General features: G+C 34.8%; 2 protein-coding genes across 4 annotated transcripts; one reads left to right on the forward strand and one right to left on the reverse strand.

Moving 5' to 3' along the window:
• Positions 1–14: 14 nt before the first annotated feature.
• On the reverse strand, positions 15–1,973 carry rps9 (ribosomal protein S9). Its single transcript, XM_051130730.1, has 5 exons — positions 1,913–1,973; positions 1,383–1,495; positions 1,157–1,279; positions 791–977; positions 15–280 (listed from the first exon to the last, which is right to left on the reverse strand). Exons 2-5 carry the CDS (start codon positions 1,477–1,479, stop codon positions 103–105), a joined length of 585 nt encoding a protein of 194 aa, XP_050986687.1. The 5' UTR covers positions 1,480–1,495; positions 1,913–1,973; the 3' UTR covers positions 15–102.
• Positions 1,974–4,070: 2,097 nt separating this feature from the next.
• Positions 4,071–21,968, forward strand: rbfox1l (RNA binding fox-1 homolog 1, like). Of its 3 annotated transcripts, none has more exons than XM_051130726.1 (11): positions 4,071–4,548; positions 8,530–8,766; positions 13,857–14,036; positions 16,286–16,339; positions 16,430–16,522; positions 16,600–16,657; positions 16,752–16,953; positions 17,153–17,192; positions 18,478–18,548; positions 18,624–18,705; positions 19,245–21,968. In XM_051130726.1, exons 1-11 carry the CDS (start codon positions 4,462–4,464, stop codon positions 19,287–19,289), a joined length of 1,149 nt encoding a protein of 382 aa, XP_050986683.1. In that variant the 5' UTR covers positions 4,071–4,461; the 3' UTR covers positions 19,290–21,968. The 3 variants fall into 3 exon arrangements, with proteins under 3 accessions (XP_050986683.1, XP_050986686.1, XP_050986684.1); XM_051130729.1 differs by lacking the exon at positions 4,071–4,548 and adding an exon at positions 6,143–7,183; XM_051130727.1 differs by lacking the exon at positions 4,071–4,548 and adding an exon at positions 7,190–8,028.
• The last annotated feature ends 1,537 nt before the right edge of the window (positions 21,969–23,505 follow it).

Below are 23,505 nucleotides of genomic sequence, written 5' to 3' on the forward strand. Positions count from 1 at the left end.
CAGAGACAAGATCATTCGGAATAAACCATTTTATTGAAAACTTGAGGGAGAAGAGAAAAAGCAAGGACTGCCGAGTCCCTCCACCCCCAGAGAGGAAACAGTTTAATCCTCCTCTTCATCATCACCGCCTCCACCACCACCCTGGGCCTTCTTGGCGTTCTTTCTCTTGACGCGACCAGGGCGGCCACCACCGTATGGAGAGCGGAGAGAGAAGTCGATGTGCTTCTGGCTGTCCAGCCTCACCACAAAGGAGGGGATGTTCACAACCTGCTTGCGCACCCTGCAGAACATCAGAAAAATAATTTAGCGGACACACAAAAACTACTCAAGACTTCAGAACTGAGGTTGCTCATCTCGAGGCCTCATTGACGAGGAATTCTTGACACCACTGACAATCTGACAGTTTTAAAACTTAATCACTGGCCAAGAGATGTGCAGTTGTTACAGTACAAGATCTGCCACACAAAAGAGCCCATATACATTACCTGTAGACTCTGTTTCGTGCAATAAAGCACCCCAGACGTCATGGGAAGGTGTGGTTTATGGGCTTATTTTTTTAAAAGCAAAGGTATACGGTTTAATCACCGAATTGACCTTGCAGAATATTTCATTCCCTCTCACCAGGAGGAGTTTAAACATGGTCAGCTAATGAAAGAGGAAGAAAACCTCAATACACATGTTCAGACAATCAGGATGGTAACCATTATACACACCCACATGTACAAGAAAATGCAGCATGCATGGTTAAAAGTCCTGTACTATGCACAATTTGCATACTTCAGCATCTTACCGGATGTGCCTCTGACGGATGAGCACACGAGCATGGTGGATGCTCTTGGCCAAGCCAAGCTTGAAGACCTGAGTCTGCAGCCTCCTCTCCAAGAAGTCCTCCACTTTCAAGCCCAGAATGTAATCGAGCTTCATCTTGCCCTCATCCAGCACACCAATGCGCACCAGACGCCTGAGCAAAGCGTTACCTAGAAGTAAAATGTAGATCGGTTAGCAGGGTAAAACGTGATGGATGCAAACCAAACATGAAATCATCATAAAATTATATGGCCTCATTGACGAGGAATTCTTGGCAACACTGACAATCTGACTTGTATAATCTTAAATCACTGGCCATTGTTATAGATAAATCTAAAATTAAATTTACCCTCAAAGAGACGCTTAGGATCCTTCTCATCCAGAGTGAGAAGCTCTCTGGCAGCCTTGCGGATTTTGGCCAGAGTGAACTTCACCCGCCAGACTTCTCTCTTATTCCTGAGGCCATACTCGCCTGTGGAGAAAAGAAATCAGTTAATATATATTTAAAAAAAAAAAAAAAAAAAAAGAACAGTTCGGTCACAAAATTAATTTTCTGCAATTAAATTTTCCCTTACCAATGAGTTTCAACTCCTGGTCGAGACGTGACTTCTCGAAGGGACGTCTGGGGGTGACATATGTCTTACTACAAACCCAACTCTTGGCAACCGGCATGGCGACTTATAGACGCCTGTGAATAAAGAAAAATATAGATTAATACTTAAATCCGATAATATTTTTTTTACACTCAACCAGCTCAGCGTCTTCATATATCTTATACTGGTAATTAAATATACTTAATATTAAAATACTTATTACGGGACCAATTTCCAGTTAAACAAACCTTCAATAAATTCAATCGTTCAAGATTAATTTAACATAAAAATGAGCACGAGGTATCACTTCATGACTAGGCCTGAACGCGCCTTGTGGAAACACGTTGCGCTCCTGCTCGTCTTTCCACATAACATAACCTATTAACGAGGTACTGCGCGTATAAAACAGCCATTTACTATGTTATATCTTTAATAATGTTTAACGGAACATTTTTAAACGTGCGGACAGTAGGAAATTAGGGCAGAAATGCGGAGGCACATGCCGCCATTACCTGTCTGTGTCAGGCTCGCATAGAAAAGAGAACGTGCATCCGGCCTTCCCGGATATTTATAAGTTCCTTTTAAACTACATTACCCACAAAGCTTTGCGAGTAGGGACAGAAGTATACATCCGTTAACATCACGCCCTGTGATAACATAACAACACCCCCTGGTGTTTAAACTATGAATTTAAATGAAAAAAGAAGAGAATTTACAAATGAAATTAAAAAGCCTTGCTAGATAGAACTGGGCGAACAGAAGATGAGGAATTTGTACTTGCTATTGCAGCCTACAGGTGGAATTGGAGATACTGAAATTGGATCATATTTACGAGTAACGGTACCGAGCACATGAATGACTAAATGAAGTCGTATTTACAAGTGAGAAACTTGACTCCCGTGTTGCTGAGCTGTTGTGACACTGGTGATGATTTTAATTATCCGTGCTGCTTTTCTGTTATAATGCAGACGGTTTTCAGACACTCACTTTTATTACGCTTAATACAAAATAAATGTTTAGTAAAACACCATGCATAGATACAGCTAAGGTCAAACGTTTACATACAGCTTGCAGAATAGGCAAAATGTTAATTATTTTACTAAAATAAGAGGGATCATACAAAATGAGTGTTATGTTTTCACATTAAAAACGTTTACATATAGTCAGAAGAGAAAATAATAGTTAAATTTATAAAAATGACCCTGTTCAAAAGTTTACATACACTTGATTTTCAATACTGTGTTGTTGCCTGAATGATCCACAGCTGTGTTTTTTTGTTTTTTGATCATTGTTTAATGAGTCTCTTGTTTGTCCTGAACAGGTAAACTGCCTGCTGTTCCTCAGAAAAATCCTTCAGGTCCCACAAATTCTTTATTTATTTATTTATTTTTATTTTTTTTAGCATTTCTGTGCATTCAAACCATTTTCAACAATGACTGTATGGTTTTGAGATCTATTTTCACACTGAGGACAACTGGGGGACTCAATATGCAACTATTACAGAAGGTTCAAACGCTCACTGATGCTTCAGAAGAAAACATGATGCATTAAGGGCAAGGGGTGTAAACTTCTTGAATTTGAAGATCAGGGTAAAAACTTCACTTATTTTGTCTTCTGGGAAATATGTAAGTATCTTCTGTAGCCTCAGAAGGGCAGTACTAAATGAAAAAAAAATGATATTTAGGCAAAATAAGAAAAATTTACACATCTTCATTCTGTTCAAAAGTTTACACCCCCGGCCTCTTAATGCATCATTTTTCCGTCTGGAGCATCAGTGAGTATTTGAACCTTTTGTAATAGTTGCATGTGTGTCCCTCAGTTGTCCTCAGTGTGAAAAGATGGATCTCAAAATTATATACTCATCATTGGAAAGGATTCAAATGCACAAAAATGCTGAAAAACCAAAGAATTTGTGGGACCTTAAGGTCTTTTTAGAAGAACAGCGTGCAGTTTAACTGTTCAGGACAAACAACTGTGGATCATTCAGGTAACAACACAGTATTAAGAATCAAGTGTATGTAAACTTTTGAACAGGGTCATTTTTATAAATTCAACTATTTTTCTCTTTATGTGAAATATCTTATTCAGGTCAGTATTAAATAAAACATAACATGCATTTTGTATGATCCCTCTGATTTTGGTAAAATAATTAACATTTTGCAGATTCAGCAAGGTGTATGTAAACTGTAAGTTATAAAATAAATTAGACAAATTAGAGTTCTTCTCACAACACTGTAGAATATTATTTTCACATTATCACAACACGTTATTTGTTTATTTATATTCATGTATTTATTTATTTGTAGGTGGAGATATGTTTATAGAAGTGAAAGGGAAAATGCTCTTTTATTACACTTTCATAGGTATTTTACCCCAGTTTTTTTCCCCCCAGACAAGCATGACATTATGTCACCATAACTGAGTGCATCAGATTTTCAAAACAAAGTGACTGGTCTCTGTGGCTTCACATTTTGGACTTTTAATGTAGCATTTGCTCAGCAGACACCAGATGACAAACATCTGTGTCATTACATTTGCACTAAACTCTGTATTACTGCATGACTAGCTGTTTAATTTCTAGTGGTGATACTAGCACAGCTAAAGGAAGAAGTGGGACTATTTATAAAGGAGTGTAACACAACTCTGAACATGTGTTTCTGTCTATCAAATAAACCCACTGACACGCACACGCACGCACCGGCTCACACACACATGCTGTGTCCTCCAGAGATCTTTCAGTACTGATCTCCTCTGCCTTTTGTGAAACAGACTAACTTGGCACTCTCAACTTTTGGAGAAGGTCTTATTTGTACCTTTTTAACTCTTGTTTTGTTGATCGCCTAGAAGTTGTGACGCCAGCCATCAGTACCGTGCAACCCACTCTTCTTCCTCTTTTCTTTTTTATACCCCTGGATCTTTTTCCTCTTCTGTTTGGATCCTAAACTTTCTCGGTCTGGTACTTTCTTGATTCAGAGAGCTCTCCTTCCCCTCTCTTTCTCCCCCGGTCTCCCATCCCTTTTAGCTGTTTCTTTTTTCTGTCCTTTTTTTCTGGCTATGCACCATGCTGTCCTCCCCTACTGTGATTCTTCAGCCCTACGGACTCCCTGTTTACCCACAGACAGCCTCCTGCTACCCCAGCATTGTACAGGTAAACATATCCCTTTATTCTCTGTACATTTTTCTTTCACATTCTCTTTGGAGTTTGATCATTTTATTTTATTTCTATTTTTATGTAAACTTTTTCCGAGTGCAGTTTCTGTCACATGTCTCGTAACCAATCGCTAGCCAGCAAAAGGTTGTGTATGTACTGAGCAGTCTTCCACCAATGGGTCTGCAGTGAGGACGTCAAATGTGCTTCTCTCTGCTGGTGAAGGACGCTGTGTCCCGTTGTTAGTTATATTTGTCCCTGCGAGGTGGCCTACTGAAAACAGGTTCAGTGTGTGTTTGTGTGCCGCCGTGTGATTGTATGTTTGTGTGTGTATGAGAGAGAGAAATTCCAGGACAGTTGATAAACGGTGTGCCTGCTCTTTCTCTCTGTCACACTCGCTGTATTTTTAGTCTGTTCCTCTCACTGCAGATTCCCTCTCACACACAGATTACAGATATAGAAATAGATGTAGAGTCTCAGGTTGCCTCTTGACTTTATCTGAAGTGATACACAATGACAGATTGTTTCATCTAAAGAGTAGGACTTGAAACAGTTACTTCTGCTCCTTTAGTGCCTAAACTATATATATATAGACTGAATTATGTGGTTATTGTGGTTGTTATGTTTATGTTGGTGCAAAATTTGTGTGTGCATGTGTTTATTAATGGAACAATGAATAAACAGACATTCATTATCATAAAATAAACCTTAAAATGGACCCTGGTGTTAATTTGAGGAGTATTATATGACTCAAATGTTAATAAATGTACATGAAATGCTAATTTAAGTCTAAATTATTAAGAAAAGAGTGAAACAATGTCACTTGAATTATTCTGATTTTTATATCATTGTTAATTATTAACATTTATTTCCATTGATTGAAATAAAGCTGAAATAAAATCAAAAATAAATATTAGATGAAAAACTTAAATAAAAATTAAATTAAAGAACTACAAAAAATTCAGTTATTTGAGTTTTAATTCATTTTAATTTTAATTTTAGTATTAAATTAAAATATATATTTAAATCTAAAAAATATGACAACAAAATGATTAAAAAAAAAAAAGAAAGAATTGAAAATAAACCCTAAAATGGATCCTGATGTTAATCTGAGGAGTATTATATGACTCAAATGTTGTTTATTTTGCAATAATGACTGGGATAACCAATATTACATCAGTAATAAATAAATAAATGTATATGAAATGCTAATTTAAGTCTAAATTATTAGGAAAGAGACTGCCGAGGGAAACTGTCACTTGAATTATTCTGATATTTATATCATTTTGGATCATTGTTGTTGTTGTTAATTATTAAAATTTAATTTTATTCATTGAAATAAAGCTGAAACAAAATTAAACATACATATTAGATGAAAAGAACCTGAAAAAAAAAGTTCTAAAATCAAAAATTAAGATGACTAAAAAAATTTCTTAAAATGGAAATAATATAAATATTTTGTTTAATTTTAGTTTTATTATATATATATATATATGTATATATATACAATTATTAATAATTACATAATTTTTTTTAAATAATAAAAGTGACAACAAAATGATTAAATTGAAAAACAACTGTACTCAAATATTAAAATATATTAAAATAGAAAACAGTTATTTTAAATAGTACAAATATTTCAAAATTTTACCATTTTTGTTGTACTTTGTTGTACTTTGGTGAGCAGAAGAGACTTCTTTAAAGGAATTACAAATCTTACGGTTCAAAAACTTTTGACTGGTAATTTAAAATATGAATAAATACTATAATAGTATACAAAAATACTAAAATAACACTGCATTGGATAAAAATTTCAAAGCTGTTGTTGAAGATTTAAGAAACTGGTTGCCAGGGTGAAACAGTCAATTACATTACTTAGCCATTATACAAAGATATCTGATCGCAGAATGCCTCGACCAACCAATCAGAATCAAGTATTTCAGAGAGCCTTGTAATATATGAGTATAGACTACATAAGCAGTTCTTGTCATCAGTTCTGTGTGAGTGTTTAAATGATCCCGCAGCTGTCAGATCACGCACCTGGCATCCTGCCTCTGATCTTTAACCCCAAACCTGACAGCTGAAGGGGCCAATGTATGTGTGTGTGTATGTGTGTAAAAAGAGGGAGAGAAAATCTCATATCAGTCACTGTGCCTGAAAAAACATTTATCTGCAAGATAGAGGCGTTATTTAAATCTTCTCACAGTAAAAGAATTAGGGCGGGTTTCGGGGGAAACAGAACAATTTACATACAAATCTCAGAAGATAACCTTTGCATGTTAGATAGCAACTAGTGGAGAGTGTTTGAACAATTCTATCACGATTATGCTTGTTTTCCATACCCTCTGTGCTAGTACATGGCGGCGTGTTGTGTATGGAAGTTATAAGTGAATGAACACCAAGTGTGTACTCTTTGTACTTGTTCAATATAGTCTCCAAAGTCTGAAGTCTTAATTTTGATCTTTGACTTGGTTGACGACCAGCAGCAACGGCACACTGAGTGACATTTTGAGTCAGCAGTACTTAAAACGCTGTAGTGTTTCAGTTCGCAAGTCTGACGACACCTGTTTACATCTCGTAAATCTTTTACAGGGTGTCAAGTAGCTCCTGGGGTTTTTTTAAAAAAGGAATGAAGGTAAGATCACATGTTCTTGTAAACAGTGAGTAACTATGTAATTGTGGTATATAACATCCCAGTTATGGAAAACAGCTATGAGAAACAGACACTAATGTAACATAATACTTTAGTTTCTGCTAAAGGAAAGTGATATTAAATCAAAGCTGTGTCTCTCAGTGTCACAGTTTATCAGTGAAGTCTAAATTTACTCTGCCTTATCCGCTCAGCGAAACAGCTGATAAGGAGTAAAAATATAGTGTATGTGTGTATGAAGAGCTTCGTATTGATTTCACTTCTTTACATCTATTATTTTATTTTATTTATTTTATTTTACAGGTTCATGTCACAAATGTCTATTATCTAAAGCTTCAGCAATTTAACTTGAATTTCCTGCATAAAATGTTTTGTATTTGAGTGAATTTAATATCTTAAGTTTCCAATTTTCTATGTTTGCAGAGAGTGAACAGTTATTTTAAAGTGAGTGATCTTACCTGTTTTTCCTGTTCTATTTTATTCACACTTCAGTAATCTTGTTGGTCTGGTTTCAGTGTGATTATTTTCCATTGAACATAGGATTACGTAGGAATTTTACTGAGCAGTTGAGTTGTTTGTATGTATGTAAGAATTAGCTTTTATCCAAGCCACAGTGTTGAGTGTCTAACAGTAGGAGGGGGAAATGGGTTGATGATTGACATGAACAAATGAACACAGCTGGTGTAAAGACCCCCTCTTGAGACTGGTTTGGTGCTCTGTGATTGGTGGGTGCGAGGGACTTATGGTGGGGTGGGCGGGTGAAAGCTTTGCATTAAAGCATGCGTCAGTTGTTGGTGAGTATTGGGTCGCCTGCGGAATGCACTGAAGGGGTGAGATGTCTGATTTATACTCATAATTTCATACATTGTGTCTTTGTCAGGACCTTATGTGATGTCAGACTTGGTTTAGCGGTGTTTTGTATAGTATTTATGATCTGCAAACAAACAGTAACAGTATGTTGGCTTCCTATAGCTGGTAAATTCTGGTAAAGTTTGAGTATTTCCCTAAAATGAAGGTGGTATGGATTTGTCGCAAATGCTTTTTTAAATATTTTATTAGTGAAGCAGATCACTACCTTCCAGAAATGTCAAATATGCACTATAAAGCTATATTGCTGATCATTTGCTGAAATTTTTAAGTATAATCAAACAAGCTATTAAACTAAAATGCTGAATCTCGTATCTTGATGTTTAAAACTGGTTAAAATTATTTAAAGCAATGGGAAAACATATGTTACCATGATTCATTGGTCCAATCACTTTTGGTTCTTGTAATAGACAGTTTATAGAAGTAAGCTTCTGTTAGTAAACAGCATCTCTGTTTTGTTTCAGGGTGCTGCTGCCCAGGAGGCGGGGCCAGGCAATGGTGACCCTTCGCTTCCTCAGGTCTATGCCCCGCCTCCTTCCTATCCCCCACCTGGACAAGGCCCACCCACACCTGCTGCCCGGCTGCCACCCCTCGATTTCAGTGCTGCTCACCCAAACTCTGAATATTCAGATCATCATCAGCTGAGAGTCTATCAGGGCTCTCAGCATGACGGGACGGAGTCTATAACTGCCAATAACACGGTAAGAACGATTAATAAATAGCTGGATTCAGATGATAAAGGCTTAATAACCTAAAGCACCTAAAGTACATGTAGATAGTTTTACATATATATTACATAAATCAAGCACAGACATTTATTTAAATAATATAATTTACCTAAAACCGAGCAGGGCACATGTAAGTATGAAAAATTAAGATTTTACATTAGAAAACAATGCCTAAGTGTGAATTGTGTAGTACAAGCAGCATATTCTTTTCAAATGTATATTAGAGAAGGTATGCCAGGAATATGTATGGGCTGCTGATATATAATCTCATGCTTTGGTCCTCTGGGACCCCCTTTGTGAGCTAAAAATAGCTTTATGTCCTTTACACATCCTTACTTTGCCTTGTCCAAGTATGGCAATTCAACTGGATCAGGACAGCATATAGAAGAGTATTTAGGCTTATTATGGAAGAAAAACTGACCATACTTCCTCTTCCACTCTCTAATTCTCTTTTCAAGGAGGGAGTAGTTTGACGTAATCTTTACTGTACTCTACATTTTCTCTTAAACTGAATCACATTCAGTTTGATGTGAGTTAATACTGTAAGCCAGGTGTTTTTGGGTCAGGAGATCACTAGGGGGTGCTTGTGTCTGCAGAAAATTTGAGAGCAAGGGAGAAAATATGATTACAAAATGTATTTTTTAGAGTTAACATGTTAACCTGAGATATACACTAACAGTCAAAAGTTTTTGAACAGTAAGACTTTTAATGTTTTTTAAAGAAATCTCTTCTGTTCATCAAACCTGTATTTATTTGATCCAAAGTACAGCAAAATCAGTAAAATTCTCAAATATTTTTTCTATTTAAAATAATATATTATAATAATATTTAAATATATTTAAACATTTAAAAATATGTAAAAATTATATTATAATGCTGTGATTTTTTGAATTTTTAGTCACATGATCCTTTAGAAATCTAATATTCTGATTTGCTAAAAAAATAAAAATTATATATATATATATATATATATGTAATTATTATTATTATTATATTGAAAACAGCTGAGTAGATTTTTTCAGGTTTCTTTGATTTGAATAGAAAGTTCAGAAGAACAGCATTTATCTGAAATAGAATTTGTTTTACATTATAAATATCTTCATAATCACTTTTCATCAGTTTAAAGCATCCTTGCTAAATAAAAGTAATCATTTCTATAATTTCAGTTTTAAATATTGATAATAATAACAAATGTTTCTTGAACAGCAAATCAGCATATTATTACAGAATGATTTCTGAAGGATCATGTGACACTAAAGACTGGAGTAATGATGCTGAAAATGTAGAAAATTACATTTTAAAATATATTCAAATAGAAAGCAGTTATTTAACATAGTAAAAATATTTATAACAAATAAATGCAGGCTTGACTTTTTTTTTTTTTTTTTTTTTTTTTTTTTTTTTTAAACATTAAAAAACTTACTGTTCAAAAACTTTTGACTGGTAGTGTATATAGAAGAATAAAAATCATCAAATATGGGGTCCTTGGCATCAAAAAGTCCCTGATATAATCCCTGATTACTCTACAATATGACACAAATTGTCATATACTGTGTATCTTAAGGCTAAAATACACTACACGATTTTTGCCCAGATTTGGAGAAGTTACTGAAAGTCAGATCCAGTCTACAGATTGGAGTTGAGAGATTTCATAGAAAATTGTGTAGTGTACTCTGAGTTTTTAGCTTCAGACTATGATTTAATCTAGTCAGAAGATAATAAATATGTTTGATATTTTGAGCCCTTTTCATTTGTCGTGCATCTCATAGCAAAAAGGCACGTGTTTCTGCGTGAGTTTGTTGTGATCGGAAAGATTTTAAAGTCTGGTAGTGTAGGCTATGATCCTCAGTCGACTGTTACTGAAATGAAGTGTGTGATGCTGAATATTTCAGACTCTCTTCAGCTTTTAAAAGTCGTGTAGTGTATTTCAGCCTTTATGCAGTGAATCAGTGTGAGATACTTTACTTTAGTCAAGTAACTTTTGGATTTTTGAAATTCAATCTTGTGTTTTTTTCCACTGTGGTCATGCAAAGAAATGCATTAACTAATGCTTTTTTAAACCACCAGTAATGAGATGTCTGTCATGAATCCAGATCTGTAATTACTGAAATATTGTCTTTTGGACTCATGTCGTAGCTTTATATTTTAAATGTGTATCACCATGGTATGATTGTTATTGTTGTGTTTGTTTAGAATGTATTCATGGGCCTTTACAGTAATTGTTACAACAGAGGCATGTGCCGAGGGAAGTGGGAAGGATTAAAAATAACACTTCAACATGATTTTTTTTTTTTTCACTGAAAAGGTTCATGCAATGAGTTCTCTCTTTCTCTGTCACACCATCTTCTGTCCACACTGCTTAAATCACTAGAGAGCTCCAGATATTGGACTATGAGCCGCCGCCGTGGAGGGAGGGGTCAAGGGGGGGAGTCGGACGGGATGACCCCTCCCCCCCTCATCTATGTTTCCCAGGTCCAGTCAGAAAAGCACTCTGCATCGTGACGTGATATCATCACATACCTTCCCATCACACCTTCCCCCAATCTGTCACTTCTCCTAAAAACCCTCCCTGGCCTGTGTCTCTGGATGAATGTAATGATGATCGATGATGACGATGGTGTTTCAGCAGTATTTTCTGTGTGACACCTGCTGTGGTAGTCATTACAGCTAGCAATCAGCCCGGCCAGCTCAGAGTTAACAATAACCATGATTTGTTTGCGTGTGTGAATGTGGATGTGTGTGTGTCTGTGCGTAAATCTCTACGTGTGTTTCCTGCCTCCTTCCTTATTAATTCAATGTTCTGTCTTGGTTCCAAAAATAGCAGTGTACTTCGTTGCAATTTTATAGCTGACCTTTAAAGTTGTAGGCTGAAACTATGCTTGAATTCCCCTGCGTTTAGAGCTTCTGTCTTTTTCTTTCTGTTTTGGGGTTCACTCGGTTCTAGACCCTTCCTTGACATATTAGGATCGTCATCACCCATCATTTCTCTTTTTTTGCTTCTTTATTGTCTTTTATCTTCTAATGCTGATTCTGTTTTGTATACAATGCAGTGGAAATGAGTTTTAGTAGGGAAATAGAATGACTAAGTGAAAGTGAGAAAATGAATTACATTTTCATTTATGACATTCTAGGGATACACTGGTATTTAAATTCCGGCTGTTACAGATATAAATTTTTTTATGGGCAATAATCTATAAAAACTCTAAATTACTTTTTTTTTTTTTTTTTTTTTTAAAGAAAACGTTTAATTTTATTTAAAAAGTACACTACTAGTCAAAAGTTTTGAACAGTTTTTTAAAGAAGTCTCTTCTGCTCACCAAGCCTGCATTTATTTGATCCTAAGTACAGCAAAAACAGAAAAACTTTGAAACAGTTTTACTATTTCAAATGTTTTCTATTTTAATATATTTTAAAATGTAATTTATTCCTGTGATTTCAAAGCTGAATTTTTGGCATCATTACTCCAGTCACGTGATCCTTCGGAAATCATTCTAATATTCCGATTTGCTGCTCAAAAAACATTTATTATTATTTTTATTGTGTTGAAAACAGCTGAGTAGAATTTTTTCAGGTTTCTTTGATGAATAGAAAGTTCAAAAGAACAGCATTTGTCTGAAATAGAAATCTTTTGTAACCTTATAAATGTCTTTATCATTATTTTTGATCCATTTAAAGATTAAAGGAATAAAGTACATTTTAAAAAATATTCAAATAGAAAGCAGTTATTTTAAATAATAAAATATTTATATTAAAATGTAAACATTTTGGATTAAATAAATGCAGGCTTGGTGAACAAAAGGGAATTCTTAAAAAAAAAAAAAACATTAAAAATCTTACTGTTCAAAAACTTTTGACTGGTAGTGTGTACTGTTCAAATCGGGAGGGACGTGTGGGATGATGGTTGGTTGGAAAAATATAATAAAAATAGTACAAATGAAAACTGTAGACTCAAAGGAAGGGAACATGATGAACCGAATGCACCCCTTTATTTTGCCCAGATTAGAATTGTTTTGTCGCCCTTTACACTTCAGATCTGTTATGGATGAGTTAAAGCAGAGGCCTTTTTGCCTTACTGCTTCAACTTTTTCCATTCGTATGAAGTAGATAAAGAATTGGCCATTTGTCTGTCCTTCTTTCTTGTTCTAATGACCATTCTTATCATTTGCATAACATTTTCCCTACTGCTTTTAAATTCACATTACGTGATTCGTTGTGCCCTCACAATTGCTTTTTTTTTTATTAGTTAAATTTATTCTGACCTTTTCACCATTTTCCCTTCCTCATTTCATGCTATGCTTGGCTACTCTTTTTCTTCTAGTTCTCTTTTTGAACATTTTTAATACACCTTTTTTGACTTCTTAATCCATTTTTTAATAGTAACAGTGTTGTGCCGTTTGGTGAGGTAGGCTGTGCAGACATACGAACTGGCATCGTGATGCATTGTGGGATAGTGGATGTGTTGGGTTTGAAGCACAAATACTCCTATGTATTGATCTGCATGGGGGCATTTTATTCACAGTCATGTTCAGTCAGTGCAGTAGGAAATGCTGTGTAACCATGCATTACATATGACAATATTTCAGTTGCAGCGCTCAGAAAATGACACATTGTTGAGTATGCTAGTAATCTTTAATGACTTTCAGCTGCTGATTTAGAGACTTCACTGAAGTTAAAATACGATTGTGCTCTATTTTCAAAGCAAATTGTGGTTTTTATGTCTATATCTAACAGGCATGTACTTAGACAGCTCACTAAAATGGGAACTTGATCACATTTCCTCACTTTTGCTTGAGAGGAATCACTGGATGAGGAATGCTCCTTTGCGTTTTGTTGTGGTCACTTTATAAAACCAGTTTTTCTCCCAGTAAAATGTTAGATTGCAATAAGTTTGACAAGAAATCTTACTATAGATAAGCAGTAGTTATAAAGGCTTGCTGTAATGAAATGCATACTAATGTTTCTTTCTATTCTTCTCTTTAACTTCCTCCTCATTCTTTCTATGTCTGTTGCCTCTTTCTCCACGTTTTCTCCCTCCCTATCTTTCATTCCTGTTTCCCTCACAGGATGAATCATTAGCGCCTGTCGCATCTGACCCACAGTCTCTAAGTGTTTCTGTGGCATCTGGAAGTGCAACAGGAAGTGGAACTGAGGAGGAAGGAGCTGGGAAAGCTCAACCCAAAAGGCTCCATGTTTCCAATATCCCTTTTAGGTTTCGGGACCCAGACCTTAGGCAGATGTTTGGGGTAATAGATTTTGTCCTGAATGGAATGCATTACTCATCTGGCTTTTTGCCGTTTTTACTCAGCCTCATGATTTTCCAAAACTGTAAGAACACAAAAGAAATCATTTTGAGGAGCGTTTCAATGTTTTGTCATACAGTTAAAGTCAGTGGGGTCCAAAACAACACTGGAACCATCTGACTTTCCTTGTATGGACAAAAAAAAAAAAAAAAAAACGTTTTTCAAAGTATCCACCCTAGTAAAAAAGTACTATATTTAAAATGCATTTATTTTATATTAAGTATAATTCAAGTCTTTTGACATATCACTTGAGAATGATATAAAAATTCTAAAAAAAAAAAAGTTTAAAAGATTAAGTACTAATTGTCCAGAATGCACATTTTCTTAATATTAAGCCTAAATGTGTTCCAGTGTGACTATTGATGAGGATTGTGTGATCTTTAAATAATATTAGTCTTTAAATGCAAAATATTTAAAGCGTACCTATAGTTCCACTTTAGCACAATCAGATATACTTCAGTATATTTTTAGTTGGACTTTAGCACTACTTCTGCACAATTAAAGTAAGTACTTTAAGGCCTGGTTTAACAGACAGGACTTAGCCTAAGCCAGGATTAAGCCATAGTTCAATTAAGACTTTTAAGTAAATTTTTATAAATGTGTCTTTGAAAAAAACATTACTGGTGTGCATCTTGAGACAAAACAAAGGCACTGATATTTTAAGATGCGTCAGTGTAAGTTTCTTTTAGTTTAAACAGCTCAGACTTACATTTTAGTCTAGGACTAGGCTTAAGCCTTGTCTGTGAAACCGGGGATAAGTATAGCAGTTTAGTATACTAAAAGTACAACTGCAGGGTATTTTTATTATTATTATTTATTAAGTATTTAATACTTATTACTTATAATACTTAATACTTATATTATTTTTCACTAGGGCAAAACCATCACAGAAATTCTAATGGTTACCACTACAAATACCATTACAACCCATCAACATTTAACTATTAAAGCCATTATAAAATGGTTTCCTGTAGTGTGTTTTGGGACACATTTCATATATTTCACATATTTCACAGTACAATTCCCCTTGTAACCAGTAAAATCATTACAAATTCTGTGATGATTTCTATTGTTTTTTTCAGCAGGGCTCTTTTGTGTTTCACAAAAGTTAAAGGAGAAGTCCACTTCCAAAATAAAGATGCACATATAATGTACTCTCCCCCTTGTCATCCAAAATATTCATGTCTTTCTTTCTTTAGTCGTAAAAAAATATGTTTTTTGAGGAAAATGTTTCAGGATATTTCTCCATATAATGGTATGGTGCTGATATGGTGCCCCGAGTTTGAACTTTTAGTTTAAATGCAGCTTCAAACGATCACAAATGCGGTTGTAAACGATCCCAGCCGAGGAAGAAGGGTCTTATCTAGCGAAACGATTGGTTATTTTCATTAAAAAAATACAATTTAAATACTTTTTAATCTCAAACGCTCGTCTTGTCTTGCTCTACCTGAACTCTGTGTATTCTGGCTCAAGACAGTTAGGGTATGTCAAAAAACTCCAACCGTACTTTCTCCCTCAACTTCAAAAATCATTTCAAAATCATCCTACATCACTGCAGAAGCACCGACACAGTCTTTGCAAAGTGAACATGCAAAGAAGATCAAACACCCTTAACAAAAAAAGTAAAACAGCGATATAGAGCGATTTTGAAGTTGAGGGAGAACATGAGATGGGAGTTTTTCAACATACCCAAACTGCCATGAACCAGAACAAAAACAGTCCAGGCAGAGTAAGACAAGACGAGTGTGTGACATTAAAAAGTATATAAATTGTATTATTTTTATTAAAATAACCGATAGATAAGACCCTTCTTTCTCAGCTGGGATTGTTTACAACCTCATTTGGGATAGTTTGAAGCCACATTTAAACTGCATTTTGGAAGTTCAACCTCGGGGCACCATATCAGTCCATTAAATGGAGAAAAATGCTGAAATGTTTTCCTCAAAAAACATAATTTCTTTACGACTGAATAAAGAAAGACATGAACATCTTGGATGACAAGGGGGTGAGTACATTCTATGTGAATCTCTGTTTTTGAAGTGGACTTCTTATGTCAGTCATAGAGGGTTGAACCAACATTAGGATTACAGAAAGTTCATTTTTGTGAAAATACCCTTCAGCTTAACCCATACTCTCACTTTGACAACTGTTTAGTCAGTATCTCTAATAATAATACCTCTTTCATCTCTCAGCAATTTGGCAAGATTCTAGACGTGGAGATCATCTTTAATGAGAGAGGATCAAAGGTCAGTAGGTTCAGTTGTGTTAAGTTGTGTTAAGTCACTTCTTTATTGAAGTTTCAGTTGGATTCAATTTGATTTCAATTCTGTCTTCAGGGTTTTGGATTTGTGACATTTGAGAGTGCAGTTGAAGCAGATCGAGCGAGAGAGAAGCTCAATGGCACGATCGTCGAGGGAAGGAAGATTGAGGTATGACTGTGATAAGTTTCTGCATTTTGAGAATGAACAACTGAACAACCGAACAACTAAATGACTCTGATTCTCAGGTGAACAACGCCACAGCGAGGGTGGTAACAAAAAAGCCTCAGACGCCATTAGTGAATGGTAAGCTTCCTTCATAATATTCTGCCCAATATGTTATGTGTGAAAATAAAGGGTTGTAAAATTCAGCTCCTCACCTCTGTGTTAATTCCTATAGCTGCTGGGTGGAAAATCAATCCAGTAATGGGAGCCATGTACGCCCCTGAACTTTACACAGTCGCCAGCTTTCCTTACCCTGTTCCCACGCCGACTTTGGCCTACAGAGGCTCTGCCCTCCGTGGACGTGGTCGGGCAGTTTACAATACAATCCGCTCCGCTGCAGCCACCGCCACACCAGCTGCAGTACCAGCCTATCCAGGGTCAGTAGCTCCTGTTATTACCATTAAACATTTAGTTAGTATTTACACTATACTGGTATTACTGGTTGAAAAGACAAAGTAAACCTTTCTTTGCACTTATGTATGTAATTAACATTCAGTTACATTAAGCTTACATTAAATTGTAGTTTTTTAATGTATGATATTATGTAATTTACTACCTACTTTATTTCTCCTGCAGAGTGGTGTATCAAGATGGATTGTATGGTGCCGAGGTTTATGTAAGTTAAAAGTCAACTTCTCTTTATTTAGCAGCACCTTTAAGAGCATTTCCATAGTAATTTGATTGCCAAACAAAAATCACAAAATCACATGATGTGTTAATAGTAGTGTTAGTGGTTAAATGTGTGGGCTGGTTTCAAGTTTCAATGATGGGAATTAGAGAATTTGACATTTCGTACACTGCCAGTAACTTGTCTTTGCTAGTATGACCCGTCTAATGACATTAAAAAAAAAAACATTGAATTGATCTCCAAAGTGTTTTATTGACCTTTAAATCTGACAGCCTTTTCTTTTTTATTAAGTTTAACTCCCAACCCAAACTCTAACCTTAAATATAGTTGGATGTGGGAGTGTTCATGTATACTACCAGTTAAAAGTTTTTGAATAGTGAGATTTTTATTGTTTTTAAAGAAGTCTCTTCTGCTCACCAAGCCTGCATTCATATGATACAAAGTACAGCAAAGACAGTACCATTTTACTATTTAAAACAACTATATTCTATTTGAATATCTTTTAAAATATAATTTATTCCTGTGATCAAAGCTACATTTTCAGCATCATTACTCCAGTCTTCAGTGTCACATGATCATTCAGAAATAATTCTAATATGCTGATTTGCAGTTCAAGAAACAAATTATACACTATACCATTTTTTCTGGGAAAGAAATTATAGAAATGAATACTTTTATTTAGCAAGGATGCTTTAAATTGATCAAAACTAACGATAAAGACATTTATAATGTTACAAAAGACTTCCATTTCAGATAAATGCTGTTTTCCCTTAAGTTTCTATTCATCAAAGAAACTTGAAAAAATTCTACTCAGCCATTTTCAAGATTATAATAATAATAAATGTTTTTTGAGCAGAAAATCATAGTATTAGAATGATTTTTGAAGGATCATGTGACTGGAGTAATGATGCTAAAAATTCAGCTTTGAAATCACAGGAATAAATTATATTTTAAATATATATTCAAATAGAAAACATATTTTAAATAATACAAATATTTTAATATTTTACTGTTTTTGCTGTACTTTGGATAAAAAAGCAGGGTTGGTGAGCAGAAGAGACTAATTTAAAAAACATTAAAAATCTTACTGTTCAAAAACTTTTGACTGGTAGTGTAGCAAAAATGTTTTGGAATTCAAATTGTTTACTGAATGAATAGGTTTAAGTATTCATTCAGTAAACAGTTTGAATTCCAAAACATTTTGCTACACTACAAGTCAAAAGTTTTTGAACAGTAAGATTTTTAATGTTTTTTAAATACATCCTGTCTTCAGGGAGGATATCCAGCCACATATCGAGTGGCCCAGTCCGCCTCAGCAGCTGCAACAGCCACATACAGTGATGGGTAAGAACCCAATCTATCCATCATCAATCCAATCAATTAATCTATCTATTAATGAATAAATGTATTCATTTTAAGATACGGAAGAGTCTATGCCACAGCAACAGACCCCTACCATCACTCAGTTGGACCCACCACCACTTATGGCGTTGGAACAATGGTAAGTTACAGTGTGAAACACCACACATGACGAAAACAGTCAGTTGCAATCGACCCTTCGCAAAAACCTGATCTCCTTAGTTACTGTTGCTATGTCCAACAAACGCTCTCACACTACGCATCATGTGCCCACACAATGAAAAATCCATCACGGAAAAAAGAGGAAACTGACAACACGCCAACAGAAAAGATTTACTTTCGATATGAACCAAAGTCTCAGCTTTAAACTGTTGTCATTGTTTTAAGAAATTCAAACAATAAATACCATTTTGTGGCTCAAAAAAAAAAAAAAAAAAACATGAATAAACATCAGAACGGATTTTATGTCAACCGTGGAAATCTATTTCAATATATTTCAAGTTTAAATCCATTTAATATATCTGATAATCTGTTTGATTTGTTTCTCTGACAAAATGGCATATACGGCGTTATGATTGGTCAAATTGGTCGTTAGCTGTTTGCGAAGGGTCAATTAAACACACTTTTTTTGACCGACTGATATAACGGAATATCTGATTTATTCTCTTTCTTTACAATCAGGCAAGTTTGTACCGTGGAGGCTACAACCGCTTTACTCCATACTGATTGAACTGATGTCTGACAAATGAAGAGACTTTCACTTGCTGTGTGAACTGCTGTCTGCTGAGGAACCATTTGATCTTGAGATTGTAAATACTGCTGATATTTATTGGGGAAGAAACAGATGAATCCAAGCTGAAAATATAATTAATTATATTTAAGGACTTTTATTTAATTCTTAATTTAAGAAAATACCCCATTCAAAAACAATCTGTTTGTACTGAACGTTATGTACAGTACATACAGATACTTTCATTATATAGTGGCATGATATGGAAGTCATCACATAGAAGTTATCATATAGTAATTGAGTCCCAAAACACAAATTTTATTACAACATCTGGATCTGTTGCACTGCCGATATACACTGATCGATAAAGACAGACCTCTAGTGGAACTTCTCCCAGACTGAAAAGTGCAAAACTCTGAACCTGTCTAGTATGTGTAGGACTGTGTGCGTGTTGGAGTGTCTTTGGAGTGTTTGAGTGGGTGTGTGTAATTTTTCTGCTGCCACAAGCAATACTGTGAGATACAGCAATGGCACTGGGGTGGATGGTACAGTATGTTTTCTCTCAATGTAATCTACCTCTGAGCTAAACACCTTTTTATTCTAAACTAATGCAAACTATTCATCTGCTTTCCTGTGGAGCTTCTTCAAAACCTTTTTTTTTTTACAAAAACTTCTGGTGCTTTCCATCCATTCTGGTGATTTCATTTGAGTGATTTCCTGTCAAGTCACGATGTTCAGTATTTGCGGTCCACTCTGTCTTTTTTTTTTTGTCCTTAGTGTTCTGCTGTCATACTTCTGTATTCTTTATTCTTTTCTTTTGCTGCTTAAACTCCTTTCATGCTTATTTTAACCTGTTTTGCGCTTTACTTCCTTTTACTTTGCTTTCAAATAATTTATTCTTTCTTAACCAAGGCTATGTGCATTAATTACATCTGGTTAAGATCATTTTTAAATGCAAAAATTTCTCAATCAAAAATGAATCAGCATTTATTTTGAAGACTATTTAGATCTGTCATCTCTAAGAAACTCTTCTGTGCCTTTCGTTCTTTCTTTCTTTTCTTCCTCGTTCTCTTTTTCTTTCTTTCTTTCTTTCTTTCTTTCTTTCTTTCTTTCTTTCTTTCTTTCTTTCTTTCCTTCTGTCCTTTTTTCTTTCTTTCTTTTCTTCCCTTTTTCTTTCTTTCTTTCTTTTGTTGTCTGCATTGCTTGTTTTCTTCTACTACTAAACTTCCTCCTTTAGTGCCTCTATTATTATTATTAGTAGTTTTTCCCCCCCCTTTTTTTTTACTTACTCTCTGATTTATTCTAGTTTCCATTTCTCTTCATGTTTTATCTCTGTTTCATTCCTCTGTGGGCTGATTTCACTTTACTCATGCAAATTTCTGTAATCTAGTAATCTGTGACTCTTCTTTCACTTTAAAGATCAGTTTAAATCCACATTCAGAACAAAAATTCACATATAATGTACTCACCCCCTTGTCATCCAAGATGTTCATGTCTTTCTTTCTTCAGTTGTAAAGAAATTATGTTTTTGTATGTTGTTTGAACTTCCAAAATGTAGTTTAAATGTGGCTTCAAACGATCCCAAATGCGGAAGAAAGGTCTTATCTACCAAAATGATCGGTTATTTTTATAAAAATAATACAATTTATTTACTTTTTAATGTCAAACGCTTGTCTTGTCTCGCTCTGTCTGAACTGTTTTGTTCCGGTTCATGACAGTTTGGGTATGTTGAAAAACTCCCATCTCATGTTCTCCCTCAACTTCAAAATCCTCCTATATCGCTGTTTGACCTTTTTTGTTGATGGTGTTTGATCTTCTTTGCATGTTTACTTTGCAAAGACTGGCTCAGTACTTCTGCAGCGATGTAGGATGATTTTGAAATGATTTTTGAAGTTAAGGGAGAAAATAGGATTGTTTTTCGACAAACCCTAACTGTCTTAAACTAGAATACACAGGGAGAGCAAGACAAGACAAGTATTTAAATTGTATTTTGTAAATGAAAATAACTGTTTAAAAAACATAATTTCTATACGGCTGAAGAAAGAAAGACATAAACATTTTGGATGACAAGGGTAAATTGTTTGTTTATTCTGTAAATTTTTGTTCTGAAAGTGGATTTATCCTTTAACTCTCAAGGCTTATTACTTATTCTTGTAACTCATTTCCTACTAATCTTGCCCCTTGGGTGCTTTTCGTTTACTGTCTGCTTTCTTTTCTCCTTTCTGTTCTTTTGTCTTACATTTTCTTTCTGTCCTATAGTCCCTTTCTTCTTTTCTTCTGCATCTGTTATGCTTTAGATTTCTCTGCATTTCTTGTAGTGTTCTGTGTAGAGTTTATTTAATTTCTTTAGTTCATTTAATCCTTTCCTTCACTTTTTTCTCTCTCTCTTTCTACTAGACAGCTTGATTATTTTATCTCACAGCTATTACAGGACCCCATGATGTCATTGCTGTATCATATATATATATATATTTTTCTTTTTCTTTTTCAACTCACTAAAGTGTAAGCTACTCTGTGGCTGAATTGTACATTAAAGCAGTTTAATTAAGATTTTTGTCTGATCATTTAAGAACATTAGTTGTTGCATTGGAAAAATAACAACAGATAATGCTTCTTCTGAGAAGATGAAGTCTGAAAATGTTACACCTATTAAACCTAGGGACTTTTCCCACACATCTTCTTGTGTAAGATTATTTTCCCCTTTTGACTACTGCACATCTGTAGGTTTTATTTTGTTTAAAGCATTATGTCATTGTAATGAATCAATCCCATTTCGTGACTGTGCAAACATAACTGTAACTTTGTGTGACCTTTATCACACTATTATGTTACTTGCAACTTTTTATTTGAGTGCTCATTTTACATGTAAACATAGCCAGAATTACTTGATGTCTTTGATGTGCATCGTGATTTTTGTCAGATGATATTGTGGTTATAAATCAGGACAGCAACTTGAAGTGACTACTGGTCCTATTATGCTCGTTTACAAAGTCTTGATTTTGTTTTGGGGGTGTACTAGAACATGCTTTCATGCTTCGTGGTTCGAAAAATGCATTATTTTTAACATAATTTACATTATTACAATACATCTCTCCCAGCCTGGCGCATAAGGCTTGATTAGTTCCAGGTTTAATGAAGGCCCGCCTTCTTGAAGCGGTTCTCCGTGCTGCATCGATAAAGTCAGGCAAATCCCCCCCACCTCGTCCTTACCCTCCCTCCAAGAATTCTAATTTCTGTGGGCGGGATTTAATTTAATATTTTAATAGACCGTGTTATGACATCATTGCATGCGGAAAACAAACGTTGTAGTCCAAAGGAGCCGTTCGTTGTAGTTCTTGAAAAGGGATTTTTTAAAAACTAAATATCTTCTTTTGGAGTGGACTTTGAGAGTTGTAACTTTGTAGATCTTTTTTATGCCCAAAGAGACACACAACACACTGACTAAAGTTCAAAAAATGAAAAAGCATAATAGCACCCCTTTGAGATATTCAGAGTTTCAAACACGCAAAGAAATTACGTATTCAAAAAAAAAAAAAAGTACCTACTTACTCGAATAGTATTTTCAATTTTGGACACAGCTGATGATATTACCAGCATGACAGTCATCTTGTCAAAGCGTAACAGATTACATGTGCCTTGATGACCAATCACATCGCAGCCTTGATGAGTTGTGCAACAGTCCGTGGGTGATTCTTAAATGGATGCATACTATGGATGATGCATCACAAAAGTTTCCACCCCTGTAGTCACGGCACAATTGCGGTTATGCAGAGTTGCGGAATTAAGTTTATAAAATGATACACTTCACATTTCACCCTTTAAACCATTTTTAAGAAAATGTATGAGACAAAAGTATTAACTAATGTATTAATTAAAATAATTATTATCAATAAATTACACCCTAATTCCAGAGAAGTTTTGTAAAATGCATTACAATCAAGAATCTGTGATTTGTTCATTCTGTTTAACTTTTATTTAACTGACAAAAGTACAAAGAAAAGATTTCCAAAGTTTTCACTGACCAATGTAATGAACAAATTTTGATTTTGATGACACACGCTACAAAAAAATTGGGATAGAGGCATGTTTAACACTGTGTCACATCAACTTTCCATTTAATTACAATGTTTCATTGTTTGGGAAATGAGGATACTAACCGTTAAAGTTTTGCAAGCAAAATTTTGTCCAGTATCGCTTGAAACAGGGCTTCAG

This window comes from Labeo rohita, chromosome 16 (genome assembly GCF_022985175.1).
Source record: "Labeo rohita strain BAU-BD-2019 chromosome 16, IGBB_LRoh.1.0, whole genome shotgun sequence".
Classification (NCBI taxonomy): Eukaryota; Metazoa; Chordata; class Actinopteri; order Cypriniformes; family Cyprinidae; genus Labeo; species Labeo rohita.